This window comes from Drosophila bipectinata, chromosome 2R, assembly GCF_030179905.1.
Source record: "Drosophila bipectinata strain 14024-0381.07 chromosome 2R, DbipHiC1v2, whole genome shotgun sequence".
Lineage (NCBI taxonomy): Eukaryota > Metazoa > Arthropoda > Insecta > Diptera > Drosophilidae > Drosophila > Drosophila bipectinata.
The window spans coordinates 5,597,998-5,619,967 of NC_091737.1; the positions used below are offsets into that span (position 1 = coordinate 5,597,998).

General features: G+C 38.8%; 1 protein-coding gene across 15 annotated transcripts in view; it reads right to left on the minus strand.

Annotated features, from left to right (window-relative positions):
* The window catches only part of LOC108130236 (guanine nucleotide exchange factor DBS), a 100,675-nt gene that overhangs the window by 43,309 nt on the left and 35,396 nt on the right, over positions 1–21,970 (minus strand). For 13 of the 15 annotated variants that reach the window (XR_011442512.1, XM_070279022.1, XM_070279016.1 and 10 more), the window contains exon 10: positions 4,590–4,760. Coding sequence is in view for 14 of the 15 variants with exons in the window: in XM_070279022.1 (XP_070135123.1) it covers positions 4,590–4,760 (171 nt within the window). In the remaining variant the exon portion in view is untranslated. Of the gene's footprint in view, positions 1–3,318; positions 3,645–3,855; positions 3,883–4,589; positions 4,761–21,970 lie in introns of those variants that run through there. The other 2 variants (XM_070279026.1, XM_043210610.2) reach the window with 2 other exon arrangements.

The following is a 21,970-nucleotide window of genomic DNA, read 5'->3' on the forward strand; positions in this document are numbered from 1 at the left end:
AGCTCATTGAGCAACGATCAAAAGAACGAGCGTAGAAGTTCAGTGAACCAAAGAAACGGCTTCTACTCTTACTTTTCAACCCGCGATACCGAAGTGGAAAAATCGGCGATTATAAGCAACCCGGCTTTACTGACCGTTGAAACCCAAAGGGCACGTCTTGCTCACCCGCTCTGCTCACTCCGACTCCCGCGTCATGGAGTTCGCAGTGTAAAACCCCCCCTCCAATATCGGAAACAAATTTCGCACCAACAACTAGCAGCGCTATAACTTCTGCTACAACAGCGAAAACCTCTGCAACTCAAAGTACCGCGACGTCAACGACAACAGCGAGTACAAGAACAACAAACTCGGAAACTGGCATAGCGGTAACGGCCACACAGACTGGAATGGATCGCTACATCCAAATTAAGAGCAAGCTTAGCCCGCAGAGTAATCCGACAGGCAACAAAACAAAAATTAACCGTGTCCTGAATATCGATAAAGAACCAGACAGATCCACTACTAACAGATTTGCCCTACTGGCGGAGGTTGAGGAAAACCAACCAGCCCAAGACACCGCAAAAAAAACCAAGCCCCCTCCAATCTATATTAGGGAAAAAAGCTCGAGTGCCCTGGTCAACAAAATTGCGTCGTTGATCGGAAACGGTGACAACTTTATGTTGTTCCACTTATCAAAGGGAACATCCATGAAACAAAGGTGTAAACCAAGACTGAAGAGCACTTCCGAATCGTGTCCAAATATCTGGACACTGTACAGAAAAACTATTACACATACCAGCTGAAAAGCAGTAAGGGCCCACAAGTGGTAGTAAAGGGAATAGAACCTGATGTTACCGCCGAGGAAATAAAAACCGCCCTTAAAGAAAAGGGCTTCGCCGCCAAGAATTTTATTAACATTCTAAATAAAGATAAAAAGCCAAAACCCCTCTTCAAGGTCGAGCTTGAGCCAGAAAGCAGGTCGCTGAAGAAGAACGAAGTCCACCCAATCTACAACCTGCAATATCTTTTGCATCGGAAAATCACTGTTGAAGAGCCACATAAACGCAACGGTCCAGTGCAATGCACTAACTGTCAAGAGTATGGACACACAAGGTCTTACTGCACACTTCGGGCTGTCTGTGTAGTCTGCGGGGACGCCCACAAGTCCGCTTGCTGCACTACGAACAAGGACAGTACCGTGAAGAAATGTGGAAACTGCGAAGGCAACCATACGGCAAACTATAGAGGATGTATGGTGTATAAGGAGTTAAAGAGTCGCATGCGTCAAGCGACCGCAACGCGCAACCAAAATCCACAGAATGCGTACATTCCGTCAAAAACTACGCCAGACGTCTTCCTCGCCAAAGCTGCGAGATCCTCATTCGGTCTACTAAACACCACCAACGGCTTCTCCTACGCCGATGCTCTACGATCTGGAAGGGAAATTCCAATTCAGCCTAACTCTCAAAGCGCTCAACAGGCCCCAGAACAGCCACACAGCAAAATGGAAACTATGATGCTTGCCCTCCAACAAAGCATGATGGAGCTTATGTCATTCATGAAAACGACCATGCAAACGCTTGTTCAAAACCAGAACATGGTGATACAGCTGCTCGTAGCACAACAGTCTAAATAATCTATGCAGGCGCTACGAATATCAATGTGGAACGCCAATGGTGTCTCACGGCATAAACTAGAATTATCACAATTCTTAACCGAAAACCATATCGACGTTATGCTACTGGTGGAAACGCATCTTACAAGCAAATACAACTTTCATACAAGAGGCTACCCAATCTACCGCACAGATCATCCAGATGGGAAAGCCCACGGCGGAACTGGAGTTCTAATCAGAGAACGCATTAAACACCACTTTCACAAAAGGTTTGCAACAAACTTCTTGCAGGCCACATCGATACAAATTCAGTCAAGCAACGGAATCCTTTCAATCGCTGCCGTTTCTGCCCTTCTCGTTTCTCAATCTCGGAAGGACAATTTATGGACTTCTACAATTCACTTGGGGATCGATTTATAGCCGCAGGAGACTACAACGCGAAACATACGCACTGGGGATCAGGTCTAGTGACTCCCAAAGGAAGACAATTGTACAATGCAATTATAAATGTGAAAAATAAACTGGACTACGTTTCCCCTGGAAGTCCCACATACTGGCCAACAGACTCGCAATCTAATAAGTGCCAAAGCAGTCTCGGACTTATCATCAGACCACTCGCCTGTGCTTCTAACGCTTCTTTAAAGCCCAGAAATAACCGAACACCCCTTCAGCCTGACGACGCCAAAAACGAACTGGCTAAAATACAAGAAGTACGTGAGTGCCCACATAGAACTCGCCCCGGAATTTAACATGGAATCGGACATCGACTACACTACGAGCGCCCTGGAAGAAGTACTCGTTGCGGCAGCTAAAATCTCTACTCCTCATAGGAAAGATGTAGACCAAACACTTCAAATCTAATCAGCAAATCGAACAGCTCGTGCGAAAAAAGAGGCGCACGAGTCGTGATTGGCAAAACAGCAGATCACCAGCTTCAAAACAGCAGATCACGCCTTAAGGAAGCAACCCGATCACTCGACCAGTCTCTTCACCAACAGGAAGAAAATGCACAGCTGAGGGACATCCAGAATCTCTCGCCAACAAGCACAAAGTACCCTCTGTGGAGGTCCCACCCAAATCTTAGCGCCCCAATTGAAACGACCACCCCGATGAGAAACTCTTCGGGGTGCTGGGCTCGCAGCGACGAAGACCGAGCTGAAACATTCGCCCTGCCAGAAATTCAGCCAGAGTCCTCCCCTCAGCCAGCCGCACCTTCATTCCGGCCGAACGAAATCGAAAAAGTCATAAGAGGGCTAAAACCAAAAAAGGCTCCCGGTGGTGGCCTATTGACCCCAAAGATGCTGATCGAACTTCCAAAATGCACTATAGAGGTCGTCTGCAAACTATTTAATGGAATCATTAATCTTAGCTATTTCCCAAAAAATTGGAAGAAATCCATCATTATAATGATACCGAAGCCTGGAAAAGACCACACAATTCCGTCATCATACAGACCAATAAGCCTTCTATCTTGTTTGTCTAAATTGTTTGAAAAATGCTTGTTAACTCGCATAATACCACATCTGGAAGCTTGCAATATTATGCCGGCACACCAATTTGGCTTTTAAAGAAACCATGGAACCATCGAACAAGTGAACAGATTAACATCCGAAATACGCTCAGCCTTCGAACAGCGAGAATACAGCCCTCCGCTTTTACGGTACGCCGATCCCTCAAGCTAACGACGTAACGTACCTTGGCGTTCACCTTGATAGACGACTTACCTGGCGCAAGCACATCGAATGCAAAAAGATGCACCTAAAACTGAAAGCCAGCAGCCTCCACTGGATCATAAACTCACGATCGCCACTGTGCCTGGACTACAAGTTACTACTGTACAATTCAGTCCTAAAGCCAATCTGGACGTATGGCTTCCAACTATGGGGGAACGCGAGCAGCAGCAACATAGACATCATACAGCGCGCACAATCATAAATCTTGAGAACTATCACAGGGGCACCTTGGTATGTTCGCAACGAAAACATCCACCGGGATCTGGGCATCCTCGCAGTGAAAGACGAAATTTGATTTGATATACCTCTTGTTAGTCTCGCAAAGAAAAGATTCAAGAAAAAAAAGCAACGTTAAAAAAAAAAAAAAAAAAAAAACTAACACTGACCTTTTATAATTCTAGGGGACTACGTAGCAAACTACCTTAACTATTTTTGGATAGTTCTTTCCTTGAATCCCACATTATAGCCTTTACAGAAACTTGGTCAAAGCGGGAGATCTTTAGGTCTCTGCGAAGGGGGGAGGAGTCCTTATTTTGGCAGACTTCAATCCTGCTTCTAAAAAGGTTATATCACAAGAGTTTGGTGATAAAGAATTTATTTGTGTTTAAATTATTTTGTCCAGTAAATCTTTTTCATATATACCTCCTTCGTCCAAACTGCCTCATTGCATCATTTGGCATCATTTGTCCACTATTCACTCCGTTTCTAATCTTATGTCCGATTGTGAACAGCTTGTAGCTCTGGGTGACTTAATAACGCCCCAAGACTTCACCGCAGGCATGTTTGACATGTCACTAGGTCAAATTTACCATGTTTCAAAATTCATTAGGCTATTAGACTTATGTTTTGTATCTGATCCTGGTGGCACCTAACTTTTTTTACCTTATTCTCTCTCTGCGCCAGATTGGCATTTGAAGCAATATGAAAGGTTAAAATGGGTATTAAAAAGATTTCAATGATATAATACCTGTTAAAAGCAATTTTAAAATTTTATTTGGTACACACCTAGGAAAATTTAAAACATACGCATTTGATGTATGATGATGATGTTATGTACATTTGATTTTTTCATACGTGGTTCGCGTGACCTAGAGTCACCTGGCATAGTCTAGCGTGGTTAAAGTAGGGTAAACGTAATAATTGCTAAAAACATTATATTTCTTAGTTTATGCATTTCAATAAATTTCCCACATGTTCGATCTTTTATATTTTAAACATGGAATAAAAAAATTTTTTTTTCACAGTGACCTTTTTTTATTTACCTTGTGGGATTTACGGCGCACGAAACTAGGAGCTCCCCCCTGGGGTTGTAAAGGTACAGCTGGTTTCGGAGTAACTTGTTGAACAGGTCTTTGTGGTTTTAAAGTCAATTGTTTTAAACTGGCGATGCGTTTATCACACATTAATGAAACGTCGTCAATACGCTGCAAAACCTAAAATATTTTTAAAAAATGTATAAATTTACAATTAAATAAATGCTTTCTTCGGGAAAAATATATAACTACAGATATACAGAACAAGAAAAGAAAGCTAACCTCAGGCGGAGCCGAAGTTGATATAACCTTGCAGTTAAAACCGAATATATATCGCAAGCATCGGATATAGTTTGCCGATCTTCTCTCTCTAACTAGAACTCTATAACTCTAAAAACACCGAAGGTATACCATTTCCGATCAATCAGTTATATGGCAGCTATAGGATATAGTCGGCCGATCGCGGTCGTTTCGACTTATATACTGCGTGCAAAGGAATGAAGGGTGTGTGCAAAGTTTCAAGTCGATAGCTTTAAAACTGAGAGACTAGTGTGCGTAGAAACAGACAGACAGACGGACAGACAGATGGACAGACAGACGGACGTGCTTATAGCAACTCAGGAGGTGATCCTGATCAAGAATATATATGCTTTATAGGTTCGGAGATGTCTCCCTCACTGCGTTGCACACTTTTGACCAAAATTATAATACCCTCTGGAAGGGTATAAAAAGCTAAAACAAAGTAGCAAGTTTCTATCTTCAAAAATACCAAAGTTGGTATTTCTTCCAAATACCATTTCCGATCGTTCAGTTATATGGCAGCTATAAGATATAGTCGACCGATCGTTATGAAATTTGGTAGGACGGATTAACTGACCAAAAATGTACTCTGTACTAAGTTTCTATCTTCAAAAACACGGGTCATTTCATTTCCAAAGTTGGGTCATTTCCAAAAACAGAGCTGAAGAGTAAGGATAGTAGAACATATTTCTGATCTCTTTGCTCTCACATTGGTTCGATTTGAATGTTTCAAACTTTCATCGTTCCGATCTAAATCTCTCATTCCCTCTCTTATCTGTCATCCGTTTGTCGTGTAACCCGCTCTCAAATGTTTTCCACGGCGGAAAAAATTAAAACATTTTTCATAGAATCCGCACTTATAGACATTTTTACAGCGAATTGCACTAAGACAATGTAAAGGTGATTTTAAAATTTTTTTTTTTTTTTTAATTGGATTATAAATTTAGAAAAACACATTAAAAGAATAAAAATATAATATAAATAGATTTAAAATTAAAAAAAAAATGGGTGTCCCGAGCCTGGTTTGAACTTGTTTTACTTTGCACATCAGCCAAGCACTCGGCTATCCCTCATTCGTTGCCGCGCGAAAAATTTCTTAAACTTTAATTGTCGCGCTGGAACCCGCCATAAAAATTTTTCTTTGTATGAGATGTCCCATCTATGTACTTTGTAATCTTTGATATAACCTACACTCTTCCTATCCCAAAAAAAACAAAAAAGAATTATCTCCCCAGCCTCTAACGGAGGACTCATTATACCAGGCGCCGTCGTGAGAGGAAGAGGAAATGGCCTCATAGATAGATTGAGCCGATATATTCTTAGTTCAGGAACTAAGAAGAGGGGTGAAGGGGAATTATGTATATTTTAAAGAATAGAAATTTTAATAAGGTGCCGGGATCTCTAAAAAAATACACAACAAACTGGCAAGGACGAGCGAGTCTGCCCAGGGGCCTAAGGCTATGACGAGCGAGCGAGCGCACCTGTCAGGCCAATACAGGAAAGTAGGACAGCCTTCCCCAAAATCGGAAATGGCTGGAAGCAAGCCATTCAAAACTGCCATCATGGTATCATCTCCCGGTCCTAGTGCCATCATAGCACCTTCAGGTGAGGTTAGGAAAGTCGAGCCTCTTGTGGCTAGCAAAGGCTGCCAACAGAAATTAACCTATACGGAGAAAGAAGCGCTTATAAAATACAGAGCCAAAACCTGTAAAAGCTCAGTGGGTGAAGAGGCGGAAGAAGCGTTCTTGCTGCCTATGGCTCCCAAAAAGGGGTGACCCTAACGAGAACGCTCCCAAGAGGTCATAGAAGGACCTACGGCAAAGCGGCTGCGCACTCAACCGAAAAGGTCCTCTGCAGAGATGGCAAAAAGCCGCATACTCTTAGCAGATTCGAGGTCCTGGTCAGGGAACCAGGCCCAGTCACAGTATGTAAGGTCGTAGGGTTGTTCCAGTGTAGTATTAAGGTAAGCGACATATGGATGATAAGCGATACGTGGCGAACTATATAAATGCGGTAGGGGATTTTGGCGAGGTCTATGATTGCTCAATCCACACCTTCTCACAACGGACTGGCAAATGGCGAAGGTGGAACGGGAAAGGACCTACCAACCAGGCGGTTTCATTTAATAAAAGTCTCCTTTGGCAAGAATATGCACCTGAGTTCTTTCCACCATGCCAATGACGTCACCAATAACCCCGGGACACTTACGCCTGCCCAAATGTTAGTTTCTGGAAATTTTAAATAAAATAATTTTCCCAGTTTCCCAAATTATTTTTTTTAATTTAATTATGTTAAATGATAAAAATTAATTTTTTGGCTAAAAAAACATGCTGCGACAAATAAAATGGAAAAATTGTTTATTAGGTCGAATAACCGAATAACGAATAACGAATCGAAAACCGTGTTTGAAATTTTTGTAACACACTCAAAATTTTGATTTATTTAGAAAAAAACGTTTCCGGGACTCTTTTGCGCTTAAAAATTCCTAAACGTGTAATTTCGAACCGATTTTAAAATTTCCGACGTTTATCAATATATAAATGTTGTAGCTTAAAAACAAGAAAGGAAAGCTAACTTCGGGCGGAGCCGAAGTTGATATACCCTTGCAGTTAAAACCGGATATATATCGCAAACATCGGATTTAGTTGGCCGATCCTTATGAAATTTGGTAGGTTGGATGAACTGACCAAAAATAGAATCTGTACCAAGTTCCAGCTTTCTATCTTCAAAAACACAAAAGTTGGGTCAATTCCCATCTTTCAGTTATATGGCAGCTATAGGATATAGTCGGCCGATCCTTATGAAATTTGGCACGTCGTATTGTTTTGCTCTCATGTTAAAAATAGCTCTCATGTTAAATTAGAACTTTCTAACTCTAAAAACACCAAAGTTATACCATTTCCGATCAATCAGTTATATGGCAGCTATAGGATATAGTCGACCGATCCCGGTCGTTCCGACTTATATACTACGTGCAAAAGAAAGAAGGGTGTGTGCAAAGTTTCAAGTCGATAGCTTTAAAACTGAGAGACTAGTTCGCGTAGAAACGGACAGACGGACAGACGGTCATGCTCATATCAACTCATGAGGTGATCCTGATCAAGAATATATATACTTTATAGGGTCGGAGATGTCTCCTTCACTGCGTTGCACACTTTTGGACAAAATTATAATACCCTCTGCAAGGGTATAAAAAATACATCTTCAATTTTTTTAAACAAAAAGGAATGTAACAAAAGAAACAAAAATGTAAAAATGTAACAAAAGAAACACATATCAATATTGTCTCATTAATCCTGAATAAAACGAGATCAATTTTAATTTGTTTATTACGAAAATTGGTGAAGTTATAACGCTTTTCCCTAAACAAGTCAGTGCAATTTTACTAGCGCTTGGGAGTAACAGTGTGTAAATGAAAAAAATAAGCGTAATGGAAGGGCACACTCTTGCTCCGGAACACTAGCAAGATTGCACTGACTGCAATGTAAAAGAAAAATATAAAAAAAAATTATTCGGTTTGACGATTTATTAGAGACTAAAAAATGCTGCACGCAGGAAGAACCAGAACTTAAAGAGGAATGATAATTCGTTACTCGTTACTTTAGTGTATAACATAAGAGGAATAAGATATACAGTGGTGCATATACAAATATTTTCAACACTCCTTCTTACCGCGGTATATCTAATTCAAAAGATTCTTTTTTAGATGAACCCTAGTGAAGTAATACATTTTGTGTGCTTAACTTTACATAGAGCTTTAGTTAGAACATCTGAAATCATATCTTCGGTTGGAACATATTCAATATCAATAACTTTCTTCTTATATAAATCTCTTATGAAATGATACTTGATATCTATATGTTTACTTCTAGCATGAAAACTCGCATTCTTCGCTAAACATTGGGCGCTCTGGTTGTCACTGTAGATCATCAATGTTGGCGCCGTCTCGAAACCCATCTCAGATATCAGCTTCAGCACGTAAGCTGCCTCCTTAGCTGCTGTTGAAAGCGCCACATACTCAGCCTCCGTGCTACTGAGTGCTATGATGCTCTGCTTCTTCGACTCCCACGAAAACGCTGCTCCAGCCAAAAAAGAACGCCCAACCACTGAACGATTTGCGGTCAGAACAGTCACCTGCCCAGTCTGCATCCACAAAGCAGTGAACAGGCACACCAGTTCGATCAAAGTGCAGCTTCAAGCTCGAAGTTCCTCTTAGGTAACGAAGGACGCGTTTAGCGGCCACCTCATGTTCCTTATGGGGGTCACAGCACTTCTGAGCCAACTTTGCCACACAATGAACAATGTCCGGCCTCGTAGTCATTGCTAGGTACAGCAGTGATCCAATAAGCGATTGATACTGCTACTGGTTGGCTCGTGGACAGTCTTCAAAAACACATAGGTTCTGATAACCAACCTCCAAAGGCGTTTCATTCGGCTTACAGTCTTCTATGCCATAATCTCGTAACAGCCCGTCAATATACTGCTTGTGGCCAATTGCCACACTGCCCGTCTCTCCATCCCGCTCGATCTCCATGCCTAAAAAATGTTTCAGCTCTCCGCCATCTACTACTTCGAATTCCCGTGCGATTTGAAGTTTTATGTCGACAAGGTCTTCTTTTCTGGAACAGGCAATAATTAGATCATCGACATATACAACAATTATGTTAAATTTTTCGCCGTTGTTCTTGGTGTAAATGCATGGCTCACTGGGACTTTGTACAAAACCAATACGCTGGTTAGAGTACTGTCCAATTTCTGGTTCCATTCACGCCCACTCTGCTTCAGACCGTATAAAGACTTGTGTAACTTCAACACCCTTTTTGGATACGCTGTGTCCACGAACCCTTCCGGTTGCCGCATGTAGACTACATCTTGTAGGTCGCTATTTAGATACGCAGCTGAGACGTCCATTTGATGCATAAATATTTTGTTCTCGACAGCCAGTGCGATCAGCAATCGGATAGAAGAATACCGAGCCACTGGGGAAAATGTTTCTGTGTAGTTTATGCCGTACTCCTGTCCACAACCTTTTGCAACTAAGCGAGCCTTGAACCGTTCCACGTTGCCGTACTAGTCTCCTTTAACCGCAAACACCCATTTGCATCCAATAGTTCTCTCGCCAGGAGGAAGATTTACAAGACTCCATGTATTGGTGGACTGTAGTTGAGAATACTCCTTCTGCATCGCAACCTTCCATTCTTCAGCCTGTGTCGAGCTCAAAGCCTCCTTGACTCCACTTGGTACTTGGACGTCGGCAACTCCAATAGCGTTAAGCATATTGTAATCCTTATGTGGTCGTCCTGGCCTTCCAGTACGAATTATCTTAGGCCTACACGGGCCTTGCTGAACTCGTTCGACGCTATCAACCAACTCGTCTTCACCATCTTCGGTTCCCGAATCACCGTCCCTTGCATGATCTCCGTCATTTTCATCGTGTCCGCGATTTATCTCCTCACCAAAAACGCTCCCGTTTTCTGCCAATTCTACGGTCGATATATCCTCGGTTTTTGTTATATCGTGCTCAAGGAACACCACATCTCTGGCTTCCTTGATAGTTTGCGTATCAGGATTGAAGAGTCTATACGGTTTGGCAGTTTCTGAATACCCAACTAGGATATGCTCTATTCCTTTCTGAGAAAATTTTCTTTTCATTGTCTTGTCTAGCACAATTGCCTTTGTACCAAACACCTTAAGATGGGATCCGCTGGGCTTTTTCCCAAACCATGCTTCGTATGGAGTCATGTCTGGCAATGTAGACGTTTCTGTTCGGTTCCTCAAATACATCGCAGTCATTATCGCTTCCCCCCACAGGTACTCGTTCGCATTAGCGTGAACCATCATGCTCCTTGCCATTTCCACTAGCGTCCGATTGGCACGCTCAGCCGCGCAGTTTTGCTGTGGAGTATGGGGAACGGTGAGCTGCCTCTTAATCCCATTGCTTACCAGGAAGTTTTCGAATGCTCCATTTATGTAGTCTGCTGCCCAGTTTGCTTCTCAGCCAACAACATAAATTCTTTGAACTTCTCAAAAACTTTGTCTTTTGTTTTAAGCATATACACCGATACATAACGCGTCTTGTCGTCTATGAATGTAGCAAAATAACGCGCTCCACCTTTGGAAACTGTACTCATAGGACCGCACACGTCCGTATGGATCAGCCCCAACACTTTGTTCGAACGATTTTCCGCCACTTTTGGAAATTGTTTCACGCATATCTTGCTTTTCGCACAAGTCTCGCAAACAAAGTCATTCGTGCTACCGGTTACTCCGCGTAGACCATACACTAGTTCTTTTCGAATCATGGATTTTAAACTTTCGAAATTTAAATATCCGAATCTATTGTGCCACGTTATTACTTGATTTGTTTTTCCTTTTGCAGCAAAAGCCGTTTTGTTTTTATTTTCGAAAATAAACAAGTCATTCTTTTTGTTTGCTTTTAATACCGTTTCGCCGTTCTTATTATTGACACTAGCACTATTTTTCGAAAAACTTATTTCGAACCCTTTATTAGTTGCTCTCGACACCGAAATAAAATTACACTGAAGGTTTTGTACGAACAATACATCAACCAATTCAATAATGTTTTCTTGCCAAAACAGTTTTACAGTTCCAATGCCTTCAGCCTCAATGTAATTTTCTCCAACCAGAATTATTTTTTCCTTATGCTCACGAATTGAAACAAATAACGATTTGTTTGCACATAAATGGGCTGTTGCCCCACTGTCAATGCACCAAATATTCTTCGTTAGTCCACTTTGGCTCGCTGCGGCTGCGAAAACCGAGAACGACTTTTTGTTCTCCTCGCGTTTGCTCACACTATTGTTATCCTTTTCTGATCTTGCGTTTTTCTGTTTTGAGTAGCACTTTGCCGAAACATGTCCGTAACGACCGCAGTTCCAACATTCCACATTTTTCATGTCTTTCTTATGCTTGGGCTTTTCCTTTTCGGCACGCGACGAGTAGATTTTCTGTTCCGCTTTATTGTCCATTTTGTCTCCCACTTTTCGTCGTTCTCCCTCTTCCAGCAACTTAATTTTTAGAGAGATTAAGGAAGGCAAAGAATCACGCGTCTCCATAGCAATTACGAAATTTTCGTACGAATCCGATAGGCTGGACAACAAAATTATTACAAGCATTTCTTCTGGGACTGGTTGATCGATCTCTTGTAATTTCTCGATGACGTCATTGAAATTACTCAAATGCACTGTGACACTGTCTGACTCTGACATCTTCATATATAGCAACTGTTTAAACAACTGTATTTTACGCGCTGGTCCACTAGTCATGTGAACACTCGCCAGCTTTTTCCAAGCTTCCATCGATGATTTGCAGTGTTTAACATAGTTAATCTGGGACGGCTTTATACACAACAAAATACTCGCGAGGGCTTTTTCATCCTTGTTATCAAAATTTGCCTGCTCTGCAACCGTTCCACTTTCGTTTTTAATTTCACGACCACACACAATTGACCAAAGTTCTGAGTGTACCAGTAGACTTTTCATTTGCACTGCCCACGAACTATAATTGTCACTATCAAGTTTTACTATTGAGTATTGCGAACTCATCTTGTTTATCTTGTTCATTAAACACCACCGAATCTCTAATTATTTTATAATCTTTTCGACTATTACGCAGTAGTTTTCTTGCTGGTCTGGGCCCATAACCTATTCGGTTTGACGATTTATTAGAGACTAAAAAATGCTGCACGCGTGCAGAACCAGAACTTAAAGAGGAATGATAATTCGTTACTCGTTACTTTAGTGTATAACATAAGAGGAATAAGATATACAGTGGTGCATATACAAACATTTTCAACAAATATTATAATACAAATAATAAAGAAACAAAAAATATAGAAATTAAAATATTAAACCATTACCCAAAAAATCGAACCCTGCACCTTAAAAGGGTAAGGAGCTTTCGCGCTTTTCATCTAGGCTACCCTCAAGTTGATCTAACGATATTTAAAGCTGGTAGTGAAGTAAAAGCGAGAATCAATATTTCTGATCTCTTTGGTCTCACACTGGTTCGATGTTAACGTTTCAAACTTTCATCGTTCCAAAGATGTTACGTTCTAATAATAAAATTCTCCCTTTTCCTCTCTCATCTGCCAGGCGTTTGTCGTGGAACCTGCTCTCAAATGTTTTCATTTTTACAGCGGGTTCCACGACGCAGCCTGCCAAAAAGTGATTTCATAATTTTAGATTTTTTTTTTTTGATTGGGTTATAAATTTTGGAAAACACTTTAAAACAATTAAAATAGAATACAAAAAAAATTTAAAATAAAAAAAAAGTGGATGTCTCGTGCCTGATTTGAACTCGTTTCACTCGTTTCGTTTGCATATCCGCCAAGCACTCTACCACTCGGATGGAAGCGCTAGAACCCGCCATAGAAAATATTTGTTCGTATCAAAATCTTTCATTCGACCTAATAATCAATTCCTTCTGTGTCTCTTGAAAAGTTCCAAATCTTTGTAGCACTGTGTAGTTCGTTTTGGTAAATATATAAAAATGTATGAATAACTTTTAATTCCCCAAAATTATAGATTCATGGCTTAAACCGGCAAAAGATCTCCCGATAAAATACACTTAGGCCAACGTTTTTTCCAATCTTCGAAACAGGCCAAATAGTCCCTTTCCGGTATAGCCATGAGCGCCCTCGTCGATTTAGCTTTTATCTCCTCAATCGACTAGAAACGCGTTCCCCGGAGTGGTCCCTTGAGTTATAGAAATAGCCAGAAGTCACACGGAGCCAAATCAGGAGAATACGGGACGTGTGACCACCGCAATACGGTGGTTGCGGGATGATGTGTCGAATTCGTGGCTAAATGGTCACGAAGAACGAGTGCGACGGTGCATTATCTTGATGCAAAAACCAAGAGGTCTTGGTCTATAATTCTGGTCTTTTTCTACGAAGTTCTTCACGGAAACAACGCATAACGCTCAAATAATATTCCTTATTAATAAATTGGCCAAGTGGAAGGAATTCATAGTGCACCAATTCATAGTGAAAATCGAAAAAAAAACTGTCATCAAAACCTTGATTTTGGAACGAAGTCAACAACTCGTTCCCGACCCTCTTTGAAGTCTTTGTACCACTTATAACTTATGTACCACATTTTTCTGGGACATGGTAGAACCACCAAACCGCTTCCGCAACATCCGCAGCCGAAATTTCATTCTGCAAACAAAATTTGATGGCACTTCTCTGCTCAATTAAATCAGACATTGTAAAAATCGACAAATGCACTCTTGCTCGTTTGGTAAACTAAAAACACCAAAGTTATACCATTTCCGATCAATTAGTTATATGGCAGCTATAGGATATAGTCGGCCGATCCGGGCCGTTCCGACTTATATACTGCGTGCAAAGGAAAGAAGAGTATGTGCAAAGTTTTAAGTCGATAGCTGAGAGACTAGTTCGCGTAGAAACAGAAATACATTTAACAGATTTAACATTTAACATGCTCATATCAACTCAGGAGGTGATCCTGATCAAGTATATATATATGTACTTTTTATGGCCGGAGATGTCTCCTTCACTGCGTTGCACACTTTTGGACAAAATTATAACACCCTCTGCAGGGGTATAAAAAATTTAGTCCGCCACCTTAAGCCCGCATATTTTAAATTGAAAATTCACCTTACTTTTTGCTCACAGAGTAAGCTCAGCAAAGGGCATAGCAAACTCGAACACTAATGCAAAAAATAACCAATACAATAGAGCGATAATTTTTTTTGCAAGTCATGTCGGTATACTGAAAAAATTATCAATATTAAAAGAAATATTAATGAAAAAAAAATTAAAACTTAGAAATAAAATATATTAAAAAAAAATGATACGTGGTTTTTGCCGTGAAAAGTTTTCGGCAACACAAAAACGAAGTGCCTTCGTATTAGTACGACAAACTGAGAGACTGCAATTGTTGTTGCAAAGAGAGTAGGAATAAACGAAAAATTGTTTTTGTATTTGGCTTTTGCCTATGCTGAGAGCAACACACGTATATCGCTTTGCACTTCCTATATGAAAGAGAAATTCCAACAACAAAGGAGCAACGAGAGCAAGTGGTGTAGGCACCCCGCTTTATATGAAAAATAATATTTCCTAACAGTGAAATAGAACCATGCGGTTTGAAATTAAAGTACATATCTATGTTACACTGATAAAAATTTCTTGCGCATGAATTCTAACGAAAAAAAAAAGAAACAACCATTTTCGATAATTATATACTATATTTTTTCATTTTTTTAATGTTTTCACCAATATCAAAGAATTGCCTTCCGAAATAAAATAAGAAATTTAACAATTTTTCTCTTTTTCGAATTGTTTAATATTAAAGTTAAAAAATTATGGAAGCTTAGAATATTTTTTTGGATTGGTGCGTTCCAAAATCAAAAATAGTTATAATATTAATTTAAAATCTTTGCCATCAAATTTAGGTTGAAAATAAATTAGTTACCTAATTAAATGACAACTGCAAGCGAGTAGCTCGCCACGCCTCGACTTTAGATATGCACATACGTCTATTTATACCTAGTTATGATCATTAGCGTATCGGTCTAAGCAGCTTCTTATTTATTTATTAACAATGATCTGTTATTCTAGATTATAATAACTAACAGTAAAGATAAATTAAACTAAAATAGTTTCCATAATTTTAGATTTAATTACATTAGTTACTCCATTAGGAACTGAAAACATTAATTTTTCTAGAAGTAATTTTGGGTCACCTGTCCAAGAATAAACACATGAAATAGCATAACCCAAGCACAAGTACGGAGCTCTTGTAATGGAGGTAGGTTTAATAGTTTTGACCGGCAACGATCCGACGGAAGGCTAGATACAGTATCCCAGTTTACAAATTTTATTTGCATAAAACACAAACTGATTTTGGACAGATTCAATCGTTTTTTAATGAGCAAATTATTGCGGACTCTTAGTTTTAGTTGTGAAAGGATCACAAGTAAATTTTTTTTATTAAGGTTTGATAAAAGCAAACACACCCCTGGCTTTATTTACTGTCAATGATATTTGTTCATTGAACGACAGATTATTGTCAAAACGGACTCCAAGATCGTTAATTAAGAAAACACGATCTAAGACGTTATTCCCAAGTGAGTTCGAGCCGATGTAAGGCACACTGCAAGTAAACGTCATAACCTTACACTTTAAGCCGTTCAGTAAGAGGAGTTGTATGAACTCAACAAGAAGACTTCGTTAAAGTTTAATTGCAGGTGTCTATGAAGGAAATGGTCTGAGAAAGAAAAACATAACTTGACATCATTAGCATACATAAATGTAGTAGCATAGTTGACAATACTAGGTAAATCCTTAAGGGGCCCATCCACAGGCGAGCATGTTCGACGAACATGTTGTGCTCGACGAAATTTTTCCTGTGGATGGTAGTGTTTGTTGTCAAATTTTGTGTTCGTCAAAATGTTCGAATGGAATTGAAATCGTTCTATTTTGACAACGTTGGCAACAACATGTTCGTAAATGGATGGCAATGTTGGCACGAACGTCAGTTTGAAAAAACGTTTTGGTAGAGAAAAATGAATAAAAAGTGCAATATTATTTTGCAATATTATTTATGGCAAATACTTATTGCCATAAGTGCAATTACAGTGCCGCTGTCGTTGTCCGTTGACATGTTGACAGTTAGAAAATTTGTTGAAAAATGATGTTCGCACGAATGTTGGCTCTAGTTAGTGGGGAAAATGAAATTCAAGTAGGCGAGCATGTTCGTCCAAACTGATTTTGGACAGATTCAATCGTTTTTTAATGAGCAAATTATTGCGGACTCTTAGTTTTAGTTGTGAAAGGATCACAAGTAAATTTTTTTTATTAAGGTTTGATAAAAGCAAACACACCCCTGGCTTTATTTACTGTCAATGATATTTGTTCATTGAACGACAGATTATTGTCAAAACGGACTCCAAGATCGTTAATTAAGAAAACACGATCTAAGACGTTATTCCCAAGTGAGTTCGAGCCGATGTAAGGCACACTGCAAGTAAACGTCATAACCTTACACTTTAAGCCGTTCAGTAAGAGGAGTTGTATGAACTCAACAAGAAGACTTCGTTAAAGTTTAATTGCAGGTGTCTATGAAGGAAATGGTCTGAGAAAGAAAAACATAACTTGACATCATTAGCATACATAAATGTAGTAGCATAGTTGACAATACTAGGTAAATCCTTAATAAAAAAAACTAAACAGAAGAGATTTGAAGTGACTACCTTGTGGGACACCAGATGTAACGTTTATAATCTGTGATGTAATGTTTTTAAACAAAACACGATGCGTGCAGTAAGATTGATAGGATGTCAACCACTGTATAATTTTTGGAGGAAACCAGCTTATTAAACCAGCTTAAACCGGCTTATACAGCTTATTAAGGAGAAGATGATTGTTCACAAAATCGAATGCTTTTCTGAAATCAGTGTATACCGCACAGTATGCATGCGGATGATCGAAGTAAATTTAAGTATGTTGGTTGTAGTAGAGCGATGGTTGACAAAACCATGCTGAGAAGTGGAAATAATGCTTTTATAAAAATGTTGCAGGTTGGATTTAACCAGTTTCTTCAGCAGTTTCTCCAGCAGGGATTCGCAGATATCTAGCAACTCCGCCTTTCTTATGAAGTGGAATAATAAATGATTCATCCCATCGCTTGGGAAGACATGCAAGCTTCGAGGATAAATTAAGTAGATAGTAAAAGGATAGCAAAGAATATCAGAGCAGTGCCATAGAACACAGTTAGAGACATTATAAGGGCCAGCAGAGAATAAGATATATATTGTTGAGAGAGCTGTAAATACTGAATACATACTGAAATTAAAATTTTGACAAATAAAGTTTTTTTATCAGGCATGCTCCGGTTTTCACTTTCGATTTTCGTTTTCGTTTTGGGACCAAAACCGAGATTTTCGTTTTTAGGTGCTCCGGTTTTTACAAGTTTTTAGTTATCGTTTTGCTATCGAAACGTTTCATTTCTCATAATTTCTTATAGCCAAAACAGCTGATTTGAGGCTTGGTCAGCAGCAAACAACACGAAAAAATTGCATCTTTTGCATCTATATTCAATTGCATCTTTCGAAGCCAAACGAATTAAGGGAAAAAGCCAGAAAAGCCAAGTTAAGGGGATGCCACCTTTTCAATGGATTTATTTTTCATTTCATTCCGGTGTTTTCAACAATTTTTTTTATACACATTTAGCACATAACTAATTAAATTCAATTAATTAATTTTTAAAAAACATATTTTACCCAATTTCAACAAATTTATCGCCATGCGTTTGATTTTACAAGTATTTTTACTTTGCTTTTTCATTCTATCAAAAGTATGGCAGCTTAGGCGATAACTCATGGTGTCGGACTTATCGGTCGCTCACCAAAACGAAAATTGTTGTTGCCGACGGCAAAATTTGATATCCAAATTTGAGGTGGGGTCAGAAATTACTCGTTTTAAAAATAATTACAAGCCTAATTGATCTTCTAGAGGTCTAAAAAGAACGACAATAAACCAATAAGTCAACTACTACTTTTTTTCCTTTTGCAAATAAGATCCGATTTAATATAGAAAAAGGCATTTACGCAATATAGAAAATGCATTTGCCTAAATTTACGAAAATTTAGGCAAGAAAAATTTTCTCGTTTTTGAATTCGAAAAAATCTTGTGAAAGTGAAATCGGGAGCACCAATGGCAACCCGAAAGTGAAACCGGAGCATGCCTGTATGTGTGGTAATTTATAGGGATAAGAAGAATTGAGGTTAAATAAATCGGGCAAATAAATTGTTTGAAAAAATGACGCAAAAAGATTAGGAATACCTTGCTCAGAAGAATCTGACATATTTTTTTCTAATACGGAAGGAGGAAAAAGATTTGATTTACGTTTTATATTGACAAAAGAATAGAGTTTTTGTTGGAAAATATAGCTAAAGCGCAGCCTAAATGACTGTAAACGATGTATATATTAGAAATAAAAAGTTTAATGAACTTATTAAGTCAAATATATTTTGAAAATGAAAGTAGAAAACTTTAGTTCTAAGATTGAAGATACAATATCTGGCGAGAGCGATCAAAGAAACTCGTCCGGATACGGCAAAGTGGAACGAAACTCTTTTTTTTTCGTTTTTTAAATTTAAATACCATGTTCAATCAAATGAATATTCAAATGAATATTCTGCAAAGGGCCAATCAAAAAAATTTGGTAATTCAAAGATTTATAATTTTTAATTTTTTTGTACTTATTACTTATTCGATTACTCACTTTATACTTATTACTTATTTTTTCTGCCGCTGACGTTGTTCTACTAGCCGGTGGTCCTGCCGCAGACGTTGGTTCCGCCGTATGAAATTCCAAAGACTTTGGCTGTCGTTATTCCCCGGAACCCAAAATTTTTTTTTATTGGCCTTCAACTCGCAGAATATTATTCTAATATTTATGTATTTCCGGTGTTGTTCCGGAAAATTTTTTTTTAACATCACTGTTTAACTGTTTTGGATTTCCCACAACTGAGATCAGAATCTTTCCCTGCAGAAGTTTTGTTTTTAAGGGGTTATATACAGTTGTAAAGCGCAAAAAAAACCAAATTTTATCGATTTTTTTTGACACCATAACAAATATTTATGAAAAATGTTTTGCCGGCGTTGTTTAGTACATTTTTCTGGGCACTTGTTAAAATTTTTTCATAAAAAAATATTAAATAATAAAAATGTTATGGCCGAATTCCAAGATCGTCTTTTTTCGATGGAGATTTGCGGTGGAAATCATATCCCGAGAACGGTTCATCAGAAATCAAAAATTCATTAAAATTTGGTTAGTATATTGTATTGCCTAGTCCCTGGACGATGGATTTGTAAAAATTTTGATTTGAAAAAAATGGCGACGCTTTTAACAAAAAATGTACTTTTTTAAGGTATAAGATTTTCGATTGTTAAGCATAGTACTGAGTTGACGAAAATCCGCTGTCCAACGAGTGACAGCTGTCAAACTCCATATAAAAAAACGGTGTAAAAAAGGAAAGAAGAAGAAATTTTTGCCTTCTAGATTTTGCGGGTACTGAGTTGACGAAAATTTTTGTTATCGATTTTAATGGTGTTGCCGGATCAAAAAAAATAAACAGCTGCTCTCGGGGTGTTAAAATAAATATTTCAATTTATTTTTATAGGTGTGACATGGAGGGTCAATTGACCAAACAAAAAAATAGTCGGCCCGAAACATTTTCGACGCGCCAGGACAAATTAAAATTAATTTCTGCGGTCAAGACGAAGCCCATAATATGGGATTTGACCCACAAGGGGCATTTTAATGCCATAAAATGGCATTGAAATGATTTGTGATTGATTTTGATTTTGATTTTGACCCAGTTTTCTATTTCTTAATCAGCACCTTAGCGGCGAAATACATAAACAAAACACCAACATCCAATCGTTTTGAATTCATTTTTGCTTATTTGTTTTTTGTTTACAAACAACAGCTGTTCAGTATAACCTTATTTCTTCATTTTTTTGGTCACACTAGCTCGGTAGTTGAATAAAGTGCAAAATCGCTATCAGAATTTCAACAGCGGATTTTCGTCAACTCAATACTATGCTTAATGCTCTTTTTAGTAAGTTTAAAAAGAAGGTAAAGAAAAGTAAAAAAAAGGACTAGATATTATTATAATAAATAAGTGGTTAAAATTTGGTGTTGATCGGATTAATAGTTTTTTAGTAATCGTGTCCCTCGCATAGTTAATTTCAAAAAAAGAAGATTCTGAAATAATCGCGTTTAAAGGATCAAGTTTGTTTCGCACGATGTGCAGGTAGTGCGCTATAAATAGCTACAACTTCGGTTCTAATGCTCCGATCGTTATGATTTTTGTGAGAGTATTTTTTTAACACTATAAACTTAAAGAATATGCAATAAAAAAATCGATATTTTCATCTATCACAACTGTATATAACCCCTTAACTCCGTATCGCTTTGGAGATCTGATGATTGAATTTCAGCCCAAAGATTTTTCATAAACATTCCAATGTTAGGCCTTGCAAAACAATAACTCACAGTTCCTGCGCAAAACAATAACGCGCTTATTGCTCGACGGCAATTCTCAATCTTTGTGTTCCTTACCTCTTGAGGGAAAACGACAGAGTTCTAAGATTTTTAAACTGGTTTTTTTTTACTCAGATTGCAGTCTTATTTTTTAGCTACCCTGAGCTGAGAATTTTTATTTTTCTACAGCCACTTGTAGGTGCCAGTTTTTTAAACCTGAGCTTCTTAGCGCAGGTGGGAAAACGTCATGGACCAAATGTTAGGAGGAGTCCCGATAATTTCTGGTGGTACTCCAATGAGTTCCGTTTGGAAACTGTTGTTTTTTATTTCATAAAATTTTTTTTTTGTTTTTTATTTCACAAATTCTAGAAAGACAAAATACATGCTAATCTTAAAAATATTTAAAACTACTTATCAACGCACTGCACACTGACATGCTATGCGACCCTTTCTTAAGTGCGATAAGCGCACCAGTTGTGTATTTGTTTGGGTTGCAAAGTATCGGTTTTAAACCATGCTGTTTATTTCGTACTTTCATGGGTCCGATTCCTTGAAACTCTATCTTTAGAATTTGTATCGTGTGCAATGCTCGAATCATCTACAAACACCTTTCAGAAATGTTATTCGAAAAAGAGAGGAATAGAGCGTCCTATGGAAGAAGGCGCACGCCTTATCTACTCTCAACGCAACGTACAGGCGTGATACTGAAAAGGGAGGGGTGGACGATTCGTGCGCATGGAGCGTGAAGGAGGCACGAAGTCAAGTCTTAGGCATTCCGCGAATCCGACAGAGCGTATGCATGCAGGTGTGGGGAACCCGTGGCGAAAGCATAAATCCGTGTGTGTGTCCTGAACTATAGGAAAGCTGCTCAGTTCCCGGACTAGATCAGACGCCTAGATCTAGACCAACCTAGATCAGACGCCGACTATAGCGAAACAGTAGCGATCATCAAGTAGCAAATGATAGCAGCAAAGCAGGAGTAGCGATCGAGCAGCTGTAGGTTGTGTGCTATGCTTAGAGCATCGTCTGGCAGCAGTTTGACTTACCCCG